Genomic DNA, 24,898 nt, shown 5'->3' with positions numbered 1-24,898 from the left:
TTTAAAAAACTTTTTTCATAGATAGATAGATAGATAAAAACCCTAACTCTAGGGGCACGTGGGTGGCTCAGTCAGTTAAGTGTATGACTTTGGCTCAGGTCATCATCTCGCAGTTCATGGGTTCAGGTCCTGCATGGGACTCTGTGCTGATGGCTCAGAGCTCAGAGCCTGTTTTGGATTCTATTGTCTCTCTCTCTCTCTCTCTTTCTCTCTTTCTCTCTCTCTCAAAAATAAATAAACATTAAAAAAAAAAACAAACCCTAATTCTAAATACAGCCACATTCTGAGGTACTGGGAGAGAAGACTTTAACATATGAATTTTGGGGAGGACACAATTCAGTCTATAACATTGACAAAGCAGTAAAAACTGTTAATTTCATTAAATCTCAACTCTTGGATAGGTTTGTTTTTTTTTAATATTCTGTGTGACAAAAGGGGAAGTACACATAAAATACTTCTGTAGCATTCTCAATCAGGATAGTTATCTCAAGGGAAAACATTTGTGCAATTGGTTGAATTGCAAGCTGAACTAGCCACTTTTTCCACAAAATGTCACTTTTGCTTGAAAGAATAACTGACAGATAAACTATGTTTATTCAGACTTGGGTATGTGGCAGGCATCTTCTTGAAAATGAATGAACAGAGCCTGTCACGTCAAGAAAAACCGAAAATTGTGGCTAATGATAGAATATCTAAGCTTTCAGGCAAAAAATAGAATTTTGGAAAACTTGTATCTGCTACCCTGAGCTGAATGCGCCTTCCCCCAGGTGTTTAAATACTTTTCTAATTTAAAGATATTGATGGTGATATTAACTACTGTGATAGTTTGATACTGTATAATGAAATGTGTCAACATGTAGAAGTTGCCTAAATCAGTGAACCAATGATTTCCCAAAAGACCAATGGATAGTGTTACAAAACCATGCAGGGGTGAAAGTTCCATCCAAAATGCAAGCTAGACCAATGGATTTTAGTATAACAGAATATGAAAAGTTCATTAATATAATTTCAGATTCTACACTGCAATTAACATCTTTTTTCGAACTGCATATTTGTGCAAGTCCAGAGTCTTCTCATATGTTTAAACCAAACCAGCAGATTGCAATAGATGGAATGCATAAGTAGACATGAGAATCCAGATGCCTACTAATAAGCCAGCTCTGCTCTGACAGATATCCAAAGACTATGATCAAACACCCCCAGTATCTCCCTTCCCTCTGTCTACACTCCCCCATAGTTTTGGGGGTTTTTTTGTTTTTTGTTTTTTTGCTGGTCCTCTCTGTACACGATATAAAGTATCTTCAACAGCTTGGTATCCTCCTTTGGATACACTGCAGTTTGTCTATCACCCTCAAAGAGTACATGTCAATACCCGGAGCAGTGGGGGTTGGGGGGGTGGTGGAGATGAATACAGCTACTTCAAAGTCCACAATCCCTGCTTTAGTATCCCATGAATTTTCTCAAAGTACTTGGAGTTTCTGAGCACAAGGCCTGGCCTTAGCTGGGAATGGAAAATACCACGGCAAGCACAGTTTTCACAGTTTTCTTTTCCTCTGTACCCACCTCAGAATGAAATTGACTGACTGAGAACATGGCCCAGCCTCTCTCCAGGAAGTGCTGAACTTTAGGATATACCTGCCCTGTGCCTGTTCCACCCCTTTCTCAAAGAAGAGCATCTCACAAGAGTCTAAAACCACATAGAGAAAGAAAATGACAGGTTGCCCAAGCCAGTCTATGGCCACTTCAGATAAGTAGGCCAGCTGAGACAATACCCAGAAACACTTTCAAATGATAAATGCCAGAATAAAAACCAAAGAAGACTGGGTATTTGCCTAGTGTACTAAAAACTAGCACTGGACTAGGAACTGGGATACTTGATTTCTTGGATGCTGTTTTGACACGGGTTGTTTTGGTGAAGTTGTAAATCCTCGCTGGATCTTTCTAGACTCTTTCATCTGAACATGCAAGAGAGTGAGTACATGATCCTTGAGGTCTCCCCCAGCTATGGCACTCTAGGCTTCCTCTCCGGAGGCACAACTGATCCTTGATGACTCATGTTAGTGGAAAAGAATGTGATTTGAATGTAGACGAGGTAAAACTCATTTCTACGTGACTTTAGAATATATTTCATGGTGTGCAGCAAATCATAACAAATTTGTCTTTTCAATGATGCTTAACTCAGGCTAATGTTAAAAATCAACTTGCTTACGAGTAGTGCTGCTCTGCTTCACTAAACAACTGCAGGTAGGATTCCATAAGGCAGCCTGGTGCCAAAGAGAGAGAGCAGAGGGCTATGTGCGTTCTGGTCATGGCTGTATGACTTCCTAACATATCCTCTCTGACATGAGATATCTCATCCTTAAAACGGATTCAGAAGACACTTTCTGAGCAGTCACTGGTCAGGCACTGTGCTGGCACAGAATATACAGAGATGAACAAACAAATACCTTCTCTCAAGGGTCTCTACCTAATGAAAAAGAAGGGCGAAATGGTTTTCATGAAAATTTAGGGAAAGTGTGAGTATCTAACCCAATTCAGTCTTCCGCTTTCATTTGGGGCTTCCCAAGGATTTCAGCAGCAAAGCTAACACCAGAAAATAAATAGAGTCTAAGGAAGTGGGTTAAGATCCAAATTGGGGAATCAGAGAACAAGAAGGCATTTCAGGCAAAAGTAATCACACGGCAAAGGCAAAGAGATACAAAAGGACATGGAGCTTTCAGGAATCGAGTTCAGTGCATCTGAGTTTAAGGGCAAGTGAAAAAGTACAAGACGTAGTTCTGGATTGGTAAACAAAAGCCTGTGTTACATATCATTTTATCCTGAAGATAATAGGGAGCTACCAATAATTTCAAGCACGTAATTTCATATTTGAGCGCCCCCCCCAACACTTAACATCTGGATTAATTAGCTATTTCTGTTGTGATTATGATCTATAACAATCCCAAATTGTCAGTTGCTTACAACCACAAACATATATTGCTTTGGCTCACTGGCTTGCAGTCCAGCTGGACTTGGCTTCAACATGTGGGTCAGATTCAGTTCCGCTCTGCATGTCTTCATTCTAGAACCCAGGCTGGAGCAGCCGTGACTCCCTGGAGCAGACTCCTCTCATCTCAGAAGAAAGAGGTTCAAGAGTGCTATGAAAATCCATGATGGGATGTCTCTTGGAGCCTCAGCCTGGACTAGCACACAGTCACTTCCACCCATATTCTATTAATCAAAGCATGGCCACGCCCCCAACGCCAATGAGTGGGATATGTACTCTGCTTGCAGAAGGCCTTGCAAAGTCATGTGGCAACGTACCTGGATGCACACTTCTTTTTTATTTTTTTTAATGTTCTATTTTTATTTTTGAGAGACAGAGACAGAGCATGAGCGAGGAGGGGCAGAGAGAGAGAAAGACACACACACAGAATCTGAAGCAGACTCCAGGCTCTGAGCTGTCAGCACAGAGCCTGATGCGGAGTTCGAATTCACAAGCAGTAAGAGCTGAAGTCGGACACGTAACCGACTAAGCCACCCAGGCGCCCCTGGACACACGCTTCTGTTGCAGGGAGGGATTGAAGAGTTGGGAGCCACAACAGCGGCATTTTCATCAGGATTCATCACCCCAGAATGTTCTGCCATGGCCATGGGATTGTAAGATTCAGTGCCCCAGACCCACATGTTTGCATGGTTTAAGTTTTGGTACTACTCCAGAGTTTCATTGCTTTTTTATCCTCAATTATTGGTTTCCTATAACTAGCTCCAAGCAAACCAAAATTTTTTTTTCTAGGAGAGAGAGAGAGACAGCGTGAGCAGGGGAGGGTCAGAGAGAGAGGGAGTCACAGACTGAAACAGGCTCCAGGCTCTGAGCTGGCAGTCAGCACAGAGCCCGACGCGGGGCTCGAACCCATGAACCGCGAGATCATGACCTAAGTGAAAGTCGGACACGTAACCGACTAAGCCACCCAGGCGCCCCCAAGCAAACCAATTTCTAATGGCTGCTTGGGAAAGCCTGTATACCAGAGCTAGGAGGGAGTCAGTGGGTCTCACATGGATTAATTCATTTTCCAATGCAGTAACCACCTACCTCCTGCCGTTTCAAACACCAGCACCTAAAACCAGCTCTACTCAAGAGTCCAGGTTATAATTCCTTGTTCGCATCTGGCCCTCCCCATGAGGCCCACATTTACTTCCTTTCTGCCCCAAAGCCACCCTTTTACATGATTACTGAGACCATAACACTTTTTCTTTTCCTTTCTTCCTGTTCACTCCTGGGTTTGTTTGGTTTTGGTTTTTTGTTTTTTGGTTGTTTTGTTTGTTTTCCCCAGCAAAAGAATGTTAGACTCTGGTTGCTTGATATTTATGCGACAGTCATGCGGTTGTATGCAGGGTGGGAAGGATGTCTCAGAGATTATAACTAAAACTGTGGTACCTAATCAAGCCATGGATTTGGATAAGATCTTCCAGAGAGAGTGTAAAGATAAACCTTGTTTTAATCTTGCTTCCTATTGATAACAACAACAAAAGCCACACTCTCTTTAAATGGTTACCATTCAATAATGTCACTTTCAATAAGCCTAGCATATCACTTTATCTTCACACTGATTAGACACAGAGATCACAGGCAAATCAGGACCAATGTGTGGAGGGCCCCAGAGGGGTTTTCAAAAACGGAATAACTTGGCCAAAATCAAAGGTCAAACAAGAATATAAATAAAAAGCATGTATTGACTTTGGCGAAAGCCCACCGTGTCTTGTCGCATAGGCCGTGCCTTGAACAAGGGCACACGGCTAAAGGGACAGCAGGGCTAAAATCCAGCATGCGCTCGGCCAACTGAGCCCAGGCCTGGTGCACTGCGGCATCAGCTGGAGAAAGGGGTGGCTTTTATAAAGCACACAAAGGTGCCATCTGTTTGCCAGGCTTGGACCCAAGGGGCTGCCTCAGCATTTGCCCCGGAGAGCTGCCTTTTCAACATCTCATAAAGCATCACATGGGCTACTGGCCCCAGATTGAGCAACCAGGGAGTCCATGGAGAGGATGAAATTTTATTTTTTTTTTTAATTTTTTATTTTTTTATTTATTTCTAGGAGAGAGAGAGAGAGAGAGATGGCGCGAGCAGGGGAGGGTCAGAGAGAGAGGGAGTCACAGACTGAAACAGGCTCCAGGCTCTGAGCTGGCAGTCAGCACAGAGCCCGACGTGGGGCTCGAACCCACGAACCGTGAGATCATGACCCAAGCGAGAAAGTCGGACGCTTGACTGACTAAGCCACCCAGGTGCCCCGAGAGGATGAAATTTTAAATTTACATGACAGCCCTTTGTAAACCTCTAACACTATTCAGGTGCAAAGTGGGGCAGGCAGAGGTGATTCAGAAGCTTAGGAGGTCACAGGAGAAATTACCCCGACCCGCAAACATTTTCTGCCCAGCCCACAGTGCATAGAACCCACTCGAGACATCCAGAAATCTGCCAGACTCCTCTGTGGGAAGCCATCTGAGAGCGGACTGGCCAAAAGCACAGATGGGAATGGACATGATGACTTGTGAATGTCCATCCTGGTGGCAAACTCCGGGGCAGATCCAGCCGGCAGGGCAGAAGAGCCTCAGACAGTAGCACCTGGGCAAGCCTGCCCTGATCTAACTGCCAAAACACTTAGATCTTGCCCGAGCTTGACTGGGAGAAAAATATCAGAGGCCACCTAGAGTGAAACCCTGGGCAGGTTTTTGTAAAGCTCTGTAGCACTGTGATTGGTGGGATACTCACAGTGTTACAAAACCCACAGAGACCTGTACAAAAACTGCAGGTGGCAAAGCGGCATTTCCCTGGGAAATCCTCAGCCTGGCTACCATGCCCCGAGGGGTGAACACAGCAGGAAGCTTCTCCCCCTTGGCTCAGGAACCTGGAAAGGATGCCAGGAAGTTGACTGGACCAGGAAAAGTGACCCCTGCCCACCCCCACTGCTGGCCTCTCACTCACTGCTCCTCTCCCTTGAATGAAACTGGCCTTTCAATATATCCCCACAGCCACATGTGGGGAATGCAAAAGGTGTTTATTGTCTTGGTTCATGTTGATTCTGTGGTAAGAGTTATGTGAGCCATCTCAGATGGAATTTCTGAACCCAAATCTCTAGAGAGATTTACCTGAGTGCTTTGCTTTGCAGTTTGGGAAAACGAACTCGAAGAGAGATTGATTGGTTTTTAGGTGATCGCCTGCCACGGTTGTTCATTGCAATGCTGACCATACTGTAAATCACTGGGACCTCATCAGGGCTCCATGTCACCCTGTCACCTCTTGTTATGCCACAGGCTATCTGTCCTGAAAGTAGCCCTGGTGAATGTAAAGGCCCTTGACTCTGGAATAGTCACGAACCTGAGACCCATCCTTTTGACAATGCCAGTTTTTCAAGACTGAGAGTTAGGTGTGGGCCTGGGAGTAAGAACAATCTAAAACAAGAGAAAGCAATAGTTCAGAGGACATCATGAAGTGTACTGGACTGGAAAGGCTCCCCGTAGGAACATGTGCCCCTACCTACTCCTCAGGCAGCTTCCCAAAAGCAAACCCACCCCACCTGCGATGGATTAAATCATCACAAACCAGTTGGCTAAGCAATGAGGGCCATCCTTCTAAGAGCCGAGCCCTGAAGACCCTCCAGTCCTAAAGTTAATAAGAAGAGGAGCTCCCGCCGACAGCCGTTGAGGTTTTTGGAATGCCATCAACTGCTGTGACACAGACAAACTCGTCTTTGGAAAAGGAACTCACCTGACTGTCGAACCACGTAAGTAACTCATTTATCTGCTCTTTGAGTTTAGGGGCTCCTCCACTGAAGGGGGTAGAAATACCAGGAAAGGCGAAACGGGTAGTAACAGCACCCAAACGGTATCAAGGAGGACTTTAAGGAAGATATGAACTATGGTTACTCCCCTCGATGGGAGTTGGGAGGAGGTTTATCTGTAAAAAAAACAAAATCGGCACTCAAGCTGTGAAAGAACCCATATAACTCCAGAGAAATTGAGAAAATTCTGCACAACCTGTGGGCTTCAGGTCAGGCTGTAGAGACCACAGAGTCACTGGCTTAACTCCCCAGGGAGAGAACCAATCAGGAAAAAAGTTGATCTGAGCCTCAGTGATTCTATCAAAGTTCTTCAGATGTAAATATGAATACTTCTGACCTTCCTTAGGCCAAACACATGCTCTCAAGACAGCTCACTGGCCATGGAGGGTGAAGCCAGAGGGTGGTCACTGGGGTTGCTACATTTCTCTTCAGAAAAAAAACAAACACACACACACACACACACACACACACACACACACACACACACACACAGTTCCAGACATCTGCTTCTGATTGTTTGAGCTACAAATGGAAGCTAGGTTACTAGTGAGGAAACGGGAACATTCTGGTTCCCAGCGAGACCAGATCCCAAGCAGAACAAAGAGAATGTGTAATGCCCCCAACTAAGAAATGCTTTAAAGTCTATAGGACACAGGCAGGAGGAATTCCCTAACGACTCATGGTGTTCATCTTCCTCATGAAGAGGATGTGGTGCCACTCACTAATTAACTGCTATAAAAGAATTGATGCCAAAGTTGTCAAAGGATTGTACTCAACACAGAAGGCATCTTTTTGTGTCATTTAAGTGACATTTGAATTCAACCATGTGTGCTAAAAAAAAAAAAAAAGGCAGTCTCCATGTGTCAGTAGCTTGCAATCAGATAGGAGATATTAATATTAAGCCAGCAAATGTAAAAAAAAAAAAAAAACCATTTTAAAGGTCTAGAGAAATTGAACAGTGGGGTCAGTGGTACCAAATCTGCTGCACTGGCTACTGGAAAAGAAAACAGCACACTCTGGCCTGATGCTTTGACATTCAGCTTGTGTTTTCCAAAGTAAAAGAGAGCTCCAGAGAGGTGAGGTGGGAGAATTTGATAGGGTGGGCTCCTCTCAAAGAAGGCCTGCATGAATGATGTGAAGAAGCTATAGAATTGGGGGCCAAGGAAGGAAGAAGAAGGAACCCAGGCTGGCCATTCCCAGGCCTCACATGCTATAGGGAGAAATGGGGTAGGGATTTGCATCCAGAAAGAGAGAGAGATCCCAAGCTGTGCTAACACGGTCAGGGCAGAGAAATCAATCCAGATTGTAAAAAAAAAGAGAGAGAGAGAGAAATCATAACAATATTTTGAGAATTCAACTAGTTCAAGTCCTTGCCTTTAGATCTCATTAGCTTTAAAATTTCTCACTAAAATAATAGTTTATCCACATTCCCAATGGAGTTAGTGACTGATTTCCCTAACTTCCCTTTGTTCACCATGCTCTTCCTAATAAATTAAGTCCTTCTGTTTGCTGAGTTACGATCCGGTGTTTTCCTAAGTATGGAATGTACAACCCATGGTTTTATATCATACGTAGGCTTTTTCATTTTAATTGCTATCTTTTAATGGATATCAGAATAGTACAACTAGGTTGTCAAACCTATGTAACTTAAAGTTTCCTTTTAATTATATTTTAAGTTAAAAAGTGAGTAAATTTAAGGGGGCTTGGGTAGGTAGTCAGTTAAGCATTAGGCTTCAGCTCAGGTCATGATCTCATGGTTCATGAGTCCAAAGCCCACATGGGGCTCTGTGCTGACAGCTCAGAGCCTGGAACCTGCTTCAGATTCTGTGTCTCCCTCTCTCTCTCTCTCTGCCCCTCCTCCACTTGTGCTCTGTCTCTTTCTCTCTCAAGAATGTAAACATTAAAAAAAAATTTTAAGGGTAAATTTTTAAAAAATTATTAAGCAAATGATATGACAGATGTGACAAAACAGAAATGTGATTAATTGAAGTTTGGAAAATACTGAGCTGGTACATTCCTTCATCTTTTGAAATGAAAAGATGAGGGGCATCCAGAGAGAGAAGGATCCAGAATATCTTTGAATGGTGCCTCCTTTTTAGCCAACTAATATTGGATTGAGGAGGCCTCACTGCAAACCCAGAGACTTTATCTTCTCAGAAGCCTACTTCTTTTTGAAGCTTCCTTTTCCTTGGAAGTTCCTTTCATGTTCTTCTTGCCTGCAGGGCTCCTGGGTAGCACAAAACTAACAAAAGATCTACACAAACCCACAGACCCAAATCCATCAGTCTTTCAGCCCTCTAGACAGAGAAAACCTGGACATGCCACTTAACTTCATAAAGCAGAACCAGAAAACAGGACAAAAGAGCATGGAATAAAGAACCATAATGTAAATGCGTGCTACTGACCATGACAATGATAGGAGTTTAGAAAAGACCATGGTTGTCAGGAGCATCTTCAGGAAAGTGCGTCATGAGATACACTTAGAATAATATGTATTATTATATATCATCATTATATTAACTACCACTTTCTGAGTGTCTATTATGTATCAGGCCACGGGACAAGGCACTTTATTAATGAATGTCATTTTAGGCACTTCTCACAATGATCATGCGGAATTAGGTACATTCCCTGCCTGTTTATAGATGGAAAGTGCGTTCTTCAAGATCGCAGAGCCAAAATTTGTATCATCTATCCGATTCCACCATCCGTGCCCTTAAGAATTTTTCTTTTCTGTTGAGACTGCAGTTTGATGGAGGCACATGGGGAGGCTTTTCCTGTCTGGCCCAGCCTCACCCTCCACCTCTACTGGGCACCCTTCCAAGTTGCCTGCAGAGTCTGAAGCCACAGTTAGGCTGTTTCCCTTCCAACCACCATCCCCGCCACCACCGCCCCTTCACCCAGGATGTGCTCCTGCCCCCACACCAAAACCAGCTACCCAAGGAGATATTCTCCAGGCAAGACCCATTCTTCACACCACACCCTTGGACTCGAGGGTCCCTACACTCAGAAAGATCCAAGTAATGATCAGATTATCTTGACCCCAAGAAGAAAGAGTTCAGAAAATCCTGGACTCATCAGTATGTTTCTAAAATTCCAATTTCCCATTCCTGTCTCTGGCATTCCCCTCTCATTCCTGATAAACACCTCCCAGAACAGAGCCTTCTTTTTTAAAACTGAAGTATGGGTGACACATAATGTTACATTAGTTTCAGGCATACAACATAGTGATTCAGCAACTGTATTCATTATGCTGTGCTCACTGCAAGTGTAGCCACCATCTGCCCCTGTACATCACTACTCTGATACCATTGGCTATATTCCCTATACTGTGCCTTTTACTCTCGTGACTTCTTCATTCATTCCATAACTGGAAGCCTGTGTCTCCTGCTCCCCTTACCCCCTAACCCAATACTGCCGCTCCCCCACCCACCCCCTCTGGCAACCACCAGTTTCAGAACAGAGCCCATGACCTGCAGTTCCTTGTGCCCAGAACCATGTTCTCCCAGGGATTCACATAGCTCTTTTCCTCTCCTCCTCCAGGTCTTTACTCAATGTACTTCCAGTGACGCCTTCCTCAACCACCCTCTGTCATTCTGTGATCCCCTTACCATGCTCCATTTCTCTACCCTCATCTCCACCTGAAACTTCGCATATAAGTTACCACCTGTCTTCCTTGCTCCCTGAGGGCGAATGCTGAGTTGTTCCTCACTGTATCCACAAATGCACTTAAGGCCCAAATAAATGTTTGTTGAATGAATGAATGAGTGGACAGTCAGTTACAGTGTAAGGCAAAGGGAAATGGAAATAAAAGCAAACTGGGAATGTATGGAGCCAAGCCCGGGTCCCAGGTCTACAACCTGTCCCTATGCGTTGGACCCTCATCTAGCTGCTGGGGGAATCAGCATGAACAAAGCAGACAAAAACTCATGCCTTATTGAAATCTTCACTCTAATGGCAAAAGACAGATGGTACACTAACTAACTAACTAAAATATGTAGTATTTTAGGTGGTAATAAGCCCTGTGAAGGAAAATAAAGCAGGGAAAGGAAAAGCAGAGTAGTGGAGAGAGCACTGTGCTGTTTCTAACAGTCACAGAAGGCGGCACTGGAAAGGTGACATTTGACCAGAGACTTGACGGTGTGACAGAGTGAGCCATGCGCGGATGTCTCTAAGAAGAGCACTCACAGGGAATGCAGTGCTGCCTGGAGCATGTGAAAGATAGTAAGGAGGCCTGGGTGACTGGAAGAAAGTAAGTGATGGGGAGAGAATTTGAAAATGAGGTCAGGTTGGTAATAGGCCTGGGGAAGGGTAAGGGCTTCTGTTTGGGGACCTGAGAGGGGGAGATTGGGGAACAGAATGGAGGTCACACTTGATACTGAGAAAAGACCAAAGGAGACAGAAATTTGGATTTCAGGCCTCACCCACACCCCAAAGAAGTGGGCAGTCTCATCTGAAACTCCAAAGAAATAGGATTCTGTTCTCTCTTAGCGATCTTTTCCTACCATCCTGGCCCTGAGAAGCTCTGTGCTTAGGGAAATTACAGCCCTTGCTTCAAGTCAAATGTGTTTTCTCTGAGTCGAACCCTACTAAACAGTCCAGTCATTCAGCCAAGGCTTTCCAGTTTACAGAGTGCTTTATATACACCCTTTCATTTCATCTTAAGAACCCCCAATACAGAAGAGATTACCCTTGCTTTATAAAGGAGACAAATGAAGCTCTACGAAATTGGCTAAGATTATACACTTATTAAGGAATGTAGTTGAACTAGATTTCAGGTTTTCTGACATCTATCTCACCACGACTGAGACTCACTTTCCATTTTAGTGACTCTCAAAGGATTGTATGCAATGCTTTATGGGCTCTAAACCAATCTGAAAATGTATATTGTCTCCCAGATTTTTATAAGTGACACAGACAATCTTACAGACTCTGATTTTTACATATGACAGAGACTAATTTCACTGTAACTTTTAAATGTGAGTGTATCATTAAAGCTTGCTAAAATTTGACATTTATGAATATGTTCTTAAAATGTACGAGGGGTGGGGCGCCTGGGTGGCTAAGTCAGTTAAGCGTCCGACTTTCGCTTAGGTCATGATCTCGCGGCTCGTGGGTTCGAGCCCCGCGTCGGGCTCTGTGCTGACTGCCAGCTCAGAGCCTGGAGCCTGTTTCAGAGTCTGTGTCTCCCTCTCTCTCTGACCCTCCCCTGCTCACGCTGTCTCTCTCTCTCTCATAGAAATAAATAAAAAAAAAATTTTTAAAAAAAAATTTTTAAAAAAAAAATGTACGAGGGGTGCCTGAGTGGCTTAGTCAGTTAAGCATCCAACTTTGACTCAGGTCATTATCTCACAGTTCGTGAATTCAGCCTCTCATCGGGTTCTGTGCTAATAGCTCAGAGCGTGGAGCCTTCTTGGGATTCTCTGCCTTCCTCTATCTCTGCCCCTCCCCCAATCTCTCTCTCTCTCTTTCAAAAATAAATGAACATTTAAAAATGTTAATGTACTAAAGACTCTAATTCTATTTTATACTTCTTAAGTCTGTCTTTGGCACAATGCTTGACAGTGATGCAAAGTTCTTACTGGATATGAAATAGAATTCCCCTAAAATGAGGAATTAGTGGGGTCCATAACTCAAGAGATCTTTGCCCCACCTAAGTGTAGGCCCAGAGGTTGAGAACCACTACTCTAGTGACCACTACTCTCCTGATCAAACTAAGAAACAAACTCCTTTCCAGCCTCTCTCATTTAGAGTACAAACTCACTCTCTCTAAAGTGAGAGTACAGGGGCGCCTGGGTGGCTTAGTCGGTTAAGCATCCGGCTTTCGCTCAGGTCATGATCTTGCGGTTCATGGGTTTGAGCCCCGCGTCGGGCTCTGTGCTGACTGCCAGCTCAGAGCCTGGAGCCTGTTTCAGTCTGTGACTCCCTCTCTCTCTGACTCTCCCCTGCTCATGCTGTCTCTCTCTCTCTCTCTCCTAGAAATAAATAAAACATTAAAAAAATTAAAAAAAAATAAAGTGAGAGTACAAACTCACTCTCTAATCCAGAGCACAAATTCTCTGGGACACAGGAATCTCCTCCTGCTTTGTCCTAAAGGATAGCCCCCAAGGCAGAGGAGCAACAAAGTTACTCTAGATGAGACAGAAAATACCATCCAACAGACATCACATGACTTGGCAACTGGTACCAGGGCCACCATAAAGAGAAAGAAAACCTGTTTTTAGATTAGGTCTATCAGCTGTGCAATATCCACTGCTCTTTGGCAAAGGAACCTACCTGGAGGTAGAACCACGTAAGTGACTCATTTTTCCTTCTTGTGACCACTATGTTTAGCAATTATCTTTGTTAAGTATTTTCCCAAGTTTCCAGCTTTGGAAACACTTGAAAAAATCTAACCAGCATGTAATTTAGCACGGGATGGTTTGAAGAACAGGGATTGAGTTTCTGATAAAGTGCAGAAAGAGTATGTGCTGCAGTGGTCCTCTGGATCCACTATCCTTTCTGGAGAGTATTCATCTTCCTCTACCTGACTAACTTTAGAGAACCAGCTTACCACCTGTGCACTCACCATTTACAGATCCAGGTCATAACCAGAACTGCACTAAATACACCTAGTAAATGATGATGAGCAAGTCAGACCAAGTTCCAATCCTTCTCTTTGCCTGACAAGCTCTGTGACTTTCCTTCACTGAACTTTAGCTTCCCTCTGGCTAAGCGAAGCGATTTTGAAGGTGTCTTTCAGCTTTAGTACACGATGATTCTAATTACCCTCTAGATCAATTCTTAGGGATGATGTAGTAGGAAAAGCAAGGAAGTCCAATGGTGTTGAGTGTCTTATGACCCAGTAGGAATTTTGTGATTTGATTTTTAAAAAGGTACTAGAAAAGGTCAAAACTGTTCCTATGCATCCATTAATTAACACTTGGGTCACCACAGAGGTTTTTACAACTGACTGCTGAGGCCCCTTCCAGTCCTACACTTATTACTCTGGCTCTATACATGGAAACTGGAGTCTGGAGAACCTGGGAGTTAGGCTCAACCCTGACACTCACTGTCTTAACCATTATTAGCTTCAGTGACTTCATCTATAAGAAGGATCTAATAATATCACCTCTTGGAGTTTGTTACAATAATGCTTGCTGAGGTAGTATAAACACAAAACATTTGTAAATAGCAAAGTCCTTATATAAATGGCAGTCATGTATGAGTCTTATGACCCTCTGGGTAGGCTCCAATTCTTTTGCATCAATGGCTCTTGCTCCAACCGTCATGTTCTTCCACCTCTAACTGACTCATAGTCCTTTGATTTACTAGAGCCTTATAGCTATGTTTCTGCTAACAATAGCCATTTCTCAATTCTCAGCAAAGCCAAAATGATTCCTTTCTCCCTGTGAAAATATGATCCTGAAGCAAGATTGGGGGGTAAGTGATGGCAGGTTGAGGAAACAATAGTAGAAAACCTAGGGACTTCCCTAAATGCCAACACTCAGAAGATAACACATAAAAAAAGGGCTGCCAAAATATAGCACTTAGATCTCAGAAACCGTTGCAGAGTTTTATGTCTCCAGCTCACCTTGTTCTGCTCCACCCACCCCCTTCCAAACAGATGGACTAAACAGAGGGCAAATGGGTAGTGGGGTTTTTTGTAATGATGCCTGAGGTGGTGTCATAATGCACCAGTTATCTTCGGAGCAGGGACTCGACTCATCGTGGAACCAAGTAAGTCGTGCATTTTAATTTACTTCAGTGCATATAGTCCCTTGGACTTGTTGTAGCAGAGTCCTGAGTAAATTGGGGCTTTGGGGGAGGTCAGGAGATTCTAAATTGGAAAGCTATTGTTTTGTTGTTGCAAAGAGTCAAGGTAAAATTTGAGGATGAATTCGTTAGGTTTCTCTTAAGAAAATAGTCTATGTATGCCTGGAAACTCTGTTCTAAAGATCTGTAGCAATAAGCCTTCTACAATGGCCTGAAGAAAGCCCTGAGCCAGGCTTTTGGTCCCCTCATGAGTAAGAGAAAAGGCAAGCTATAGGTGAGAGTCACTCCACTGTTTATGAGGAGAAAGACTCATAGCCAAAGTGTAGGAAGAGGGAGGGTTAAAAAGAAGAAAAATATTGCAGAAGGAGTTAGATCAAGACAGTCTTCTCTCCCTGAGATGACAAAAGCCAATCTTGCCTTGGTGTCTTTTTGCTGAGAACTTGAATTAAATCAGTATGCCTGGCTCAGACTAAATGATTCCCAAGGCCACATCCTAGTCTGGGTCTTCCAAGAGCAGCAAATGCATCTCTTTGGTTAGCCCTAGATCTGAAGACTCCGCACAGGGTTCAGGAGCCTACATCCAATGTAGAATCACCACAACCAACTTCAGGACAACAGACAAGTAATGGTGCTCTCCTAGAGATACTGTCCACTGGTAAGGCATTTTAGCGTTCGGAAATCCAGGGGTAACATTCAGATAGTTTAGATAGCTGCCAACAGTCAGCCACTGGGTCCGGTCCAGAGAACAGTAGTCTTTCAGAAATACCAAGTCCAATGGGGCAGGCATTGCCCCTTACATGAGTAAATTTTGTTTCAGAGGAAATAAATAAGTGGGGAAATGTACATGAATGTGGCGAGGTTGACATTCTGAAAGCAGCTGATAGTGTCAACATGGTGTCTGCCTCTCAGAAGGAAACGTAAACTTATGGGGGTTCTTGATTGCCTGTTGCTTCCAAGCCTATAGTGGAATTTGGCGAGTTGTCTTATCTTTGAGAGGAGAGAGACTAGAAAGAAGGAGGGAAACAATCATGTTGTAGCTGATTGCAGTCAGATCGATGTTGGGCAAATTGCATCTGAGCAAAAAGTATTGTATTTCATTTTCCCTTTAAATCATTTCCACTTGAAATTCGGAATTATCTGCAGTTGTTAGAATCAAATCTCTGAGGCTATGCCTTTGGGAATCTTAGGGAAGAAGGAAAGAGATGAAACTGATGCTTAGCTCCTCTACTGGGACTCTGACCTGTGCTCTCCAATGATACTCCATTTACTTCTCCAGTTTCCTCTTCCTGCAGTGATGGAGTGTAATATGATTATGTGAAGCTCAGGTAGGGAAAGTGAGAATTTCAAGTCAAGCCCTCAATCCTTAAAGTTTTGACAGCAAATAATGGCCCTATATAACCGTCATTCCCTTTGGCTCTAGCCCTAGACTCTTGATTTCTGGTGATGAGATAGAGTAATCCATAAGGCCTTCAAATTCTATTTTACATGATTACTATATCCTCCTGAAGCTGTATCTGGATCCAGAGAGTCCAAAAATAAGCAGTCCAAAACAAGCAGTGGATTCTCTGACCCATATCTATGACACACAGCACCACTGGGCTCCCCACCCACCACCAACATCTTGTTCAAGCCTCAGAGCCTTAGAAAGCCTTTCCTTGGGCTCGGGGAATTAGGAGGGAGATTCCTTATTATTGTGAGACTCAGTCTGAGTGATGGGGAAGAAATTAGTTTTCTAATCAAAAAGCAGTGTTTGTGACCCAAGAGAAGGGAACCAGAACATGAGACCTGGGTCTAAACCCTCCTCAGTCTAACATTCATTATAAGAAATGTCACTATTCAGTGCCCCATCCCTATTCCCAAGCTATCATGTTCTTCTTGGAGAGGCTTCCCAATAAACTGGGAGTTAAATATTCCATCTTGAAGGCAGCCATTAGTCACCTGTCACCTTCTTCTCTCCATGTCAGCTCTGTCCCCTGTCTTGGTGCTTCCTGGCTGGGATTGCATGCGCACATCCTTATCCAGCAGATAAACTATTATTAGCTTCAAAGGGAACTGAGCCTCTGTGCACTCAGCCCCTTGATCTCATCAAGGGCAGCTTTGTAGTTCTCTGAGTTGTGGGGTCTCTAGGCTGGGACCCAGGCTGGGGAGGCAGGGCACAGATGTTCTAGCCCAGGCCCCAGGGCCAGCCCCAGGCTAGTTACTTGTGAGGCAGTGCTGCAATGTGCTCCTGGGATACCCGACAGATATTTTTTGGAGCCGGCACCAAACTCGTCGTGGAACCACGTGAGTTGATTTTTTCCACTATATTTCTAGGGATAAATCGAGTCCCAGCACTGGGGCTGCCATCCAGTTTGCATTACTTGGAAAAGTATAACTAGGAGATGGAGGGGGGGTTGGCCAGAGTAAAGACACTGGGCTGAGTCCCTGAAGCAGCTCTGTAACTAGTTTTCTTTTTTAAAAAGCATACATTAACACCACATCCTCCACCAATTTCTGAAATCTTCAGAGCAGCCCAGAAAACGCAAAGAAAACTAGAAAAATCATACTAACTGTTGGGGCATATGGCGGGGGTGTGAGGGGATGTGCAGGGACACTTTCCCAAATCTCCGGAAGGTAGTTTCCATTCTTACACATCTGTTTGGCTAAGCTGACTAGCGTACATGCTTCACCGCAACTGTAAACAAATGGCCCATAGCTTGGAAGATTTAAGAGAAAGATGGTTAACCAGGCCAGAGTGATCAGGTAGAGCAAATTTGTATTTCAATGTTCAAGTTAAATCCCATAATGTCAGAGAGGCTTGAAATTGTGAGTGACATTTGTCACAGATGGTACAATCCTTAGGGGACTGGTAGGACTCAGGGGGAATCTAAAACAGATGATTTCCATGTATACAAGTTAAGAAAGACTGTTCAGGAAAGGTATATACTTCTTCTGGTATTGTTTACCAGCACACAACCTTAGCATTGGATTGTTACTCATAGAAAGAGAAAGTCTGAAATAAAATAACAATTGTCCAAGCAAGTAGCACTTTGAAACCCAAAGTGAAATGTAATTATGGGCCAAATGTAATTTGTGGGCCAAGAAGAAAGATAAGAAATTCTCAAAAAATGAACAATTAAATCTTTAAATTTTGGACTATAGCAGTGCAAATTTTATCCAACTTCAGATTTTGGTTTAAGCTAAAAACAAAATAGACTAGTTTACCTATGGCAATCATATAAAATGCATTTTGTTGTTTTTTTTTTTAAAGGTTCAGTTCAGCCAGATTAACCTTTTCTTTGGTTACCATGATACCAAAGAATGGATTAGATAAAACACTTTACTTTCAAACAATTGTTTTCAGTAGATAGGATAGGTATTCATTGAGAAGAGGGTCTGAGAAGACTCTTTTACCAAATCAATGCATTATACTTTATCTGAAATAGTAACAGATTAAGAGCTCAATATCATAAGTGTACGACCTTCTTCAGACATTTGTCTTGTCAGCTGTGTTACACTATTCAAATTACTCAAACCAGGTCTCTCTAGCCCCAAGTGATCATTGACAATTGCCTTTGAATTTAGATTTTAAAATCCCAAGCAAGTCTTAATTATCCAAGTAGATCAGGCTAGGATTGGGTCATACTCTTAAGTAACCAAGGAAATAGGATTGTTTTGTTTTGTCTTATTAATTGAGTAGTTTCCTTTCTCTGTACCTCATAACTCCCTTGAAAATCAACCAGAGTACATGTCACCAAAGTCAGTATAGTGAACAAGAAATATTGTGATTCTGAAGGCAGGTGAATTAGCAGAACATGTGGTTTTTCAAGCCGTTGCTGCTAGAGTTATCAGTGTCTGTTATCAGTGGCTTCAGCTATGCCGGAAAGCAAAACAATGAAGGTTTCCTCACATGGGTTGAATTAGGTTCCAGGAGAGCCCCTTGAAAAAACTCCCAATCCTCTGTCTTGTCTAGAACTGAAGCCAAAAGTTTAAGGAACCAGATTCTCAGGAATGTGTTTCCTATCCTTAGTGACTGAAACAGAATCCAGTCTTCCAGCTGAGCTTTCAGGCAGAGAAAAGAGTGGTAACAAATTTTTTCAAAAACTCCTTTGAGGGTAGTGATGGGCGTGGGGGAGTCTCTGAACAGCTGATTCCCAGGGAAAGTCCTGATTGCCCATGGTCCATTTACAAAATGGTGATCACCAAGAACTTCCAGACTAGCAAACACACCCTCTCAACCAGATATAACCAAATAATTTGTTTATAGCTCCACTACCATGAACTTCAACAGCTAAAGCCCAAATCCAAATTAGGACAGAGTATTAGAAAACTCATTGCATTTATTCACTCATTACCAAGACTTTTCATTTAGCATTATCTTATATCTTGATTATAGATCATAGTAAATAAAAATACACTGGAATTTAACATTTTTAATTTGATATCACCTAAGTTTTAAAATTCACCTATGTTTTAAATATAAGAGCTATATTCACACAAGCAATTACTACTGAAAATTGGCAGTTAAGCTTCTGTTTGGAAATATATCCAGGTCACCATTCACAGGTTGGTTGTCTCTCCTGATTTCAGGGATCTTCACAGCACCCCCCCCCTTTTTTTTTAAACAGTTATTTGAAGATAGCCTAAGAATCCAAGTCTTCAAGGACAAAAGTTAGCATAATTCACAAATTTTAATAGGGCATGATGGGAAAGAATCAATACTGCCTCCCTCAAAGCTTTAAAACTTTCAGTTTCAAGGAAAGAAAAAGATGTATATACAGAGTAGCAGATAGACGGTAGGTCAAGGTGAGGCATGAATGCAAAGGCCAGAAGGAGACCCACTGATTAGGACCAACAAGACACAGCCTCACTTAGAATAAAATAAGAACTGGGTTTAAACTGGTTTTATATCTATAAGGACTTTCTGGGTATGATAGTTGTTATCTCTGATTAAAGACTCAAAAGAAACTGCAGGATAATCCCTTACAAAAAAAATAAGTGTTTACCTAAAGGCAGAGAGATGTACCACTTAACTTCAGCGGTTATCCCTTCCAGTCTGAAAAATGGGAATGACACCATAGAGTGACCCCAACACTGCCATCCTCAGAGTATTTGACCCAGTCATGTAGTCCTTCTCAGACCCTGATTCTTTAACTGAGCACCAACCCTGCTCTCATTCTAAGGGCTTATGCATTTAAATAAACCAACTGATGCAGACAGAAATTCAACCTGACTGTGATCAACCAGAAGATTGATTAATAAAATATAGATAATTGAAACTCACATGATCCAGAAACTTCTTTGCAGTTGTTATTTTCTATCTCCACTTCCAGCCATGTCTCTTAGCAGCTCCTAACTAGAAGTCAAACTGACTGCCTTTCATTTCTGCTTCCCTTAGTCACTTCTTTCATGGGATGCTAACAGGCCCAGGTCACTAAAAGATGCAGGGAAGTCTGGACTGCAGTGTTTGGCCCCAAGGGAATTGAAGTAAACACCACTGTTTGACTCCCACACTTGTGGATAATCATCTTTCAAAATAAATTGATTATATTTGCAGAAAGCCAGCCTCCTGTCAAACCATCCGTTTTCATCATGCGAAATGGGACGACGGTTGCTTGTCTGGTGAAGGATTTCTACCCTAAGGATATAGACATAAAACTCGAATCAACCAAGAAACTAGAAGAATTTGACCCTGCTATTGTCGTCACTCCCAGTGGGAAGTACAGTGCTGTCAAGCTTGGTCGGTATGAAGATCCAACTACAGTGACCTGTTCTGTTCAACACAACAGTGAAGTCGTGAGCTCCACTAACTTTGAACCAAAGACAAAAACTTCAAGTAAGTCACATCTAGTTTCAAGGGGCTGGAATTGTAGGGAAGAAAAGTTGAGAGAAAGGGAAGCTAGAGATGTAATTCTTGACAGATCATTCTCAATATGGCATCATGCTGGAAACAAGATGGAGCCCAACTATGGCCCATCATTGACTTAGAACTTAACTCTGCATCCCTGAGCCAAAATCTAAGATAAAGTCCATCTTATTTCATCCCCTATCTCCTCTTCATCAGCCACTGTCTCCTTCATATTAATGACTGTCCTACTACTAGACTCTGGGTTAAAAATTCATGCACAGACTATGGGGCACCTCGGTGGGTCAGTGGGTTAAGCGTCTGACTCTTGACTTTGGCTAAGGTCATGACTTCACATTTCATGGGATCAAGCCCCATGTGGGGATCTGCCTTAACAGGGCTAAGCCTGCTTGGAATTCGCTCTCTCCTTTCTCTTTGCCCCTCCCCTGCTCACATGCACTCTCTCTAAATAAATAAATTTTAAAACTTAAAAAAAAATCTTTTTAAAAAATTTGTGCAATCTAATCCAGTGTGAATGCCAAAACAAAGGGCAGCCCAGCCTATCACAGGTTGAGAACCCTAGTTCATCCTACAAATTAGGAACATACTTGAGTGTGGGCCTCATAACATAATGAAAAAAAGCCCAGAATGGGAAGAATGTTGGCTGTGCAAGTAGCTGTCTGACCTTAACCAACTCATAGCACTGATCCTTGGTTTACTTACTTAAAGTCTCCTCCAATTTTAAAACCTCAAACCCTTTGAGCCTCTTGGTTGCCAGTGAATCCCTGACCACTGCTGTTTGTTCTAGGTACTATAAAACCAAAACCAACGGAAACTGAAAACATAAAGCTAACTCCACAGAAGATCATTAAGCCTAAAGGTTAGTTGAAATCAAGGGTCAACTTCAGAACTGAGGGTTAAAGCAAGCTCTGTAATTGTCAAACAGGGCCAAAAGTCACCAGACTTCAAAAGAAAACAAAAATCCTACCTGAGCCCAGCTGGTTCCCTCTGAGTCTCACAGCAAAGCTTGCCTGGCTACAAGTATGGGCTTCCAAAGCTTGCCTGGCTGGGAGTGAGCCACAGTCTTGGGGTTTCTTAGGGCCATCTGCCACCAGGCTGGGCTTGCAGACCAGGCAGAATGATGGTGATTCTGTGCAGGCTGGTGTCAAGTGTGTTGTGGGCCTAATTTCTCGAAGGAATTTAGTTTCATGCTAAAGTCGCCATCTTTACTCTTCTTTGCCACAGTTCATCACAGTTCACAGTTCACAGCCAGGAATGTGAACATGCTGTCCCTCACAGTGCTGGGGCTCCGGATGGTGTTTGCCAAGAGTCTTGCCATCAATTTTCTCTTGACTGCCAAGTTATTTTTCTTTTAAGGTAAGAATTATCTGCTTCTTATGCCTACATCCACTCAAACTATGCTGCACATGGAGAAAAGGAGTTTAGGAATGTAAGGGGCCAAGAAGGCTTGGAAAGGGAAGAACACAGAGACATAGTATGATTTTTTTTAAGTTTATTTATTTTGAACACGTGTACAGGTCGGGGAGGGGCAGGGAGAAGGGGAGACAGAATCCCACGCAGGCTCTGAGACATCAGCACAGAGCCTGATGCAGGGCTCCAACCCATAAACCATGAGATTGTGGCCTGAGCCGAGATCAAGAGTCAGACACTTAACCGACTGAGCCACCCAGGCGCCCTGAAACATAGTATGATTTAAGAAGGTGGGTCACCTCAGCAACTCTGCATAACACCCCATCTCCTGTTATCCTCCTATTTCAAGCCAGACTCAAAATGTGTTGTGTAGTATAATGTAATACTGGCCGATAATCCCCACCTCCAAGCCAGAAGCTAAAACCTTGGAGCTATGCAATGAGAAATAGTTTTATTTGCTGTTTTGTTTATCTGGCCAAGGGGTCATGGGTTATTTGCAAGGCCATAAGTAAAGCTTCCCCCAAAGAATTTCCAGAATCTGCCTTTGCCTAGACAAAGAAGATGCCAGTTCCCATCCCTTTATCACAGAACTCCAACATATAGACCAGCCCATCTTTGCGATGAATCTGCATGCTCATTAGTAGTAAACGCACTGCTAGCTATTCAAGATGCATACAAAGTCACAGCTGAGACATTATCTGCCTGCTACTTACATTCCTTCTTCATGGAATCTCAGACATGAAGTTTAAACCAGGGGCTGGGTTTGCCTACAAATCCATTTCTCCAGTACCCCCAAATGCTCCTCAGTCCCAACTCCTAATCTAGGGACAACTTAAGATTTTGAGTGTGGGACTGATCCAACCCAGCCTGAGGACATGTTCAATCATTTCCAAATGGGTGACTGGTTTCCAAGAGTCCCAAGGATATGGGCAGTGTGGCTATATAAAAAGAGCACTACACTAGGAGTCAGAAGATGTGGGTTTTCACTCTGTCCTTGTCACTAACACTCTGCTACCCTAGCCTAATTGTCCACTTCTTAGGGCTTGAGGTTTTGCATCCATTAAACAAAGGGGTTAAGAATCACTAAGCAGAGCAAATGAGTTGCATGGCTTATGCCAATATTGATAAGCTAATAGTGACTATCTGAATTATGGCCATGTGCAGAAGGAACCATGCCACAATAGATTAGTGATGTCTGCAATGATGCAGCCACAGCAAGTACTGGCCGCACTACGTGAGTACTACGATTCCACCCAGTACTGATGGTCTGTGATCTGACACTCTGATCCTTGTCTTTCACTTGCAGACTGACTGGCATGAGAAGGCTGCCTTATGAGACTCCCACATTATGTCTCCACAAAAACCTACAGAGGACCTGTCTCCTAGACTTCTGGCTTCTTGGTGATTCAAGGTGACTGATCCCAGCCTTGCTTAAATGGCTGCTACGCAAGCCATCGAAGGCAACAAACAGCTCGTTTTCTGGCCTGGTGGAAAGACAAAGTCCTAGGGAGTAAGGCATATGGTCCTAACTGCTCTATCTGCTGCTTTATAAAGGGATTTAGGACTCATTTTTTTTTAATTTCTACAACAGATACACTTTGAAAATAGTGTTTTGTTTTGACTTTCTTTGCCTTCAGAAGTAGAAAGTGGGAGCCAACAGATTCCCAGCTGCATACTCCCAGATGAAAATAGACCCTGGGGGACGGAGAGCAGATGCCCTTCACCTAACAGGAATGGCTTCATTCAGCCCAGCACTAGGTTTGCCTTAAGCTGGCACTCTCATCCAAAAAAGCACTTTCTGCTTTTCTTAGTACTTTACAAACAAAATTACATTTGACTTTTCATGCAACCAATGGGGTTTCTAAAGCCTCATCTAAATACTCTCCAAGCTCTTAGCAAAGATCAGGGTAAAATGCAGAGAAAACTGCTTTTATTAACTGACTTAACAAACATGAATTGACTCCTTCTAAGTTCTAGGCACTGAGCTGAGGGTGTAAAGATGAATGAGAGGTGGGCCTGCTTTCAAGCAACTCACTGGGCCAAGTGTTTTTGCAGGGAGGGATAGGAATGACTCTTAGATTTGGGCTATAAAAAGAGTATCTTTACTGGGTTTTGCCTGCCAATCTATACACAGGGAATTTGAGGTCAGTGGATGCTGAATCTTGCCTGCCCCTCATTGTTGACGGTTTTCTGCCATTCCCAGTGCTGTCTCTGTTGCATTTATTAAAGTGCATTGAGTGTGCCTTGCCTCCGGCTTTACTCATAACAGATCACCACAAGTGGGGGCTGGGGGGAGGGGGTGCTGTGAACTCACTGTTAGGCAGACAAAAGCCAAACTGAACTTATAGGTCACACCTATACACACACACACACACACAGCTTCCTGAGCCCCAAGCCTGCAGGCTCCTGCGTTGGGGACCCTGCCCTGGGTTTCCGGCTGTTGCTGCTGCTGCTACAGCAAAACAGCAGCAATGACCCCTCTGTGGCCGATCAGCTCTGCTACCCCCACGTCAGCAAGGCCACAGCATTTTCCCAGGTGCACCCACTCAGGTAGCAGAGCCCTTGCAACCCACTATTGTGGTTTCCTGAGCACCTAGGGTGCTATCTAGGGTGTCAAGCAGGGGCTTATGGGGTCACAAGTGAAAGAGCAACCCTCACCAACTCCCCCTGCTATTGCCATCTGCAGACTCCCCTGTTGTCTTCACAGCCCAAAGCAAAGAAAGGAGGCAGTGGCACTCTGAGTCAATGGGTTTAGGACAATCTAGATGGATAAGGAGGTCCATCCAGGGAAGAACCATTAAAAGATTCCACCCAATAGCACCTTGTATGTGTAAAGAATGCCAATTTCCAAAACATTCGCATCTGTTACCTTGGGTAACATTAGCATGTTTCTCTAAGTGGCAAAGAACAAAAAGATCACATCCTCATTTTTCAGATGGAGAAAACACCCCTCCAAAAAGGTAATGTTTCTTCTCCGAAGCCATTCAGTGAGGCAGGGACATGGCTGTGAGCAGACTACTTTACCAACAGCGCCAGCCCAAAGTTCCTTCTAGAGCATACAACATCTCCAAA

General features: G+C 43.4%; 2 gene segments (V, D, J or C); both read left to right on the top strand.

The window, feature by feature from the left end:
• Nucleotides 1–24,898, top strand: part of LOC120240454 — a 499,568-nt gene that overhangs the window by 385,431 nt on the left and 89,239 nt on the right.
• On the top strand, nucleotides 16,774–24,068 carry LOC120240457. The segment is given in 5 exon segments: nucleotides 16,774–16,854; nucleotides 20,108–20,386; nucleotides 21,204–21,275; nucleotides 21,635–21,772; nucleotides 23,133–24,068. Coding segments are annotated over 4 exon segments (552 nt in total).

This window comes from Hyaena hyaena, unplaced genomic scaffold (assembly GCF_003009895.1).
Source record: "Hyaena hyaena isolate Hyena2069 unplaced genomic scaffold, ASM300989v1 scaffold_256, whole genome shotgun sequence".
Lineage (NCBI taxonomy): Eukaryota > Metazoa > Chordata > Mammalia > Carnivora > Hyaenidae > Hyaena > Hyaena hyaena.
This window is presented reverse-complemented; position numbering and strand designations above follow the sequence as displayed.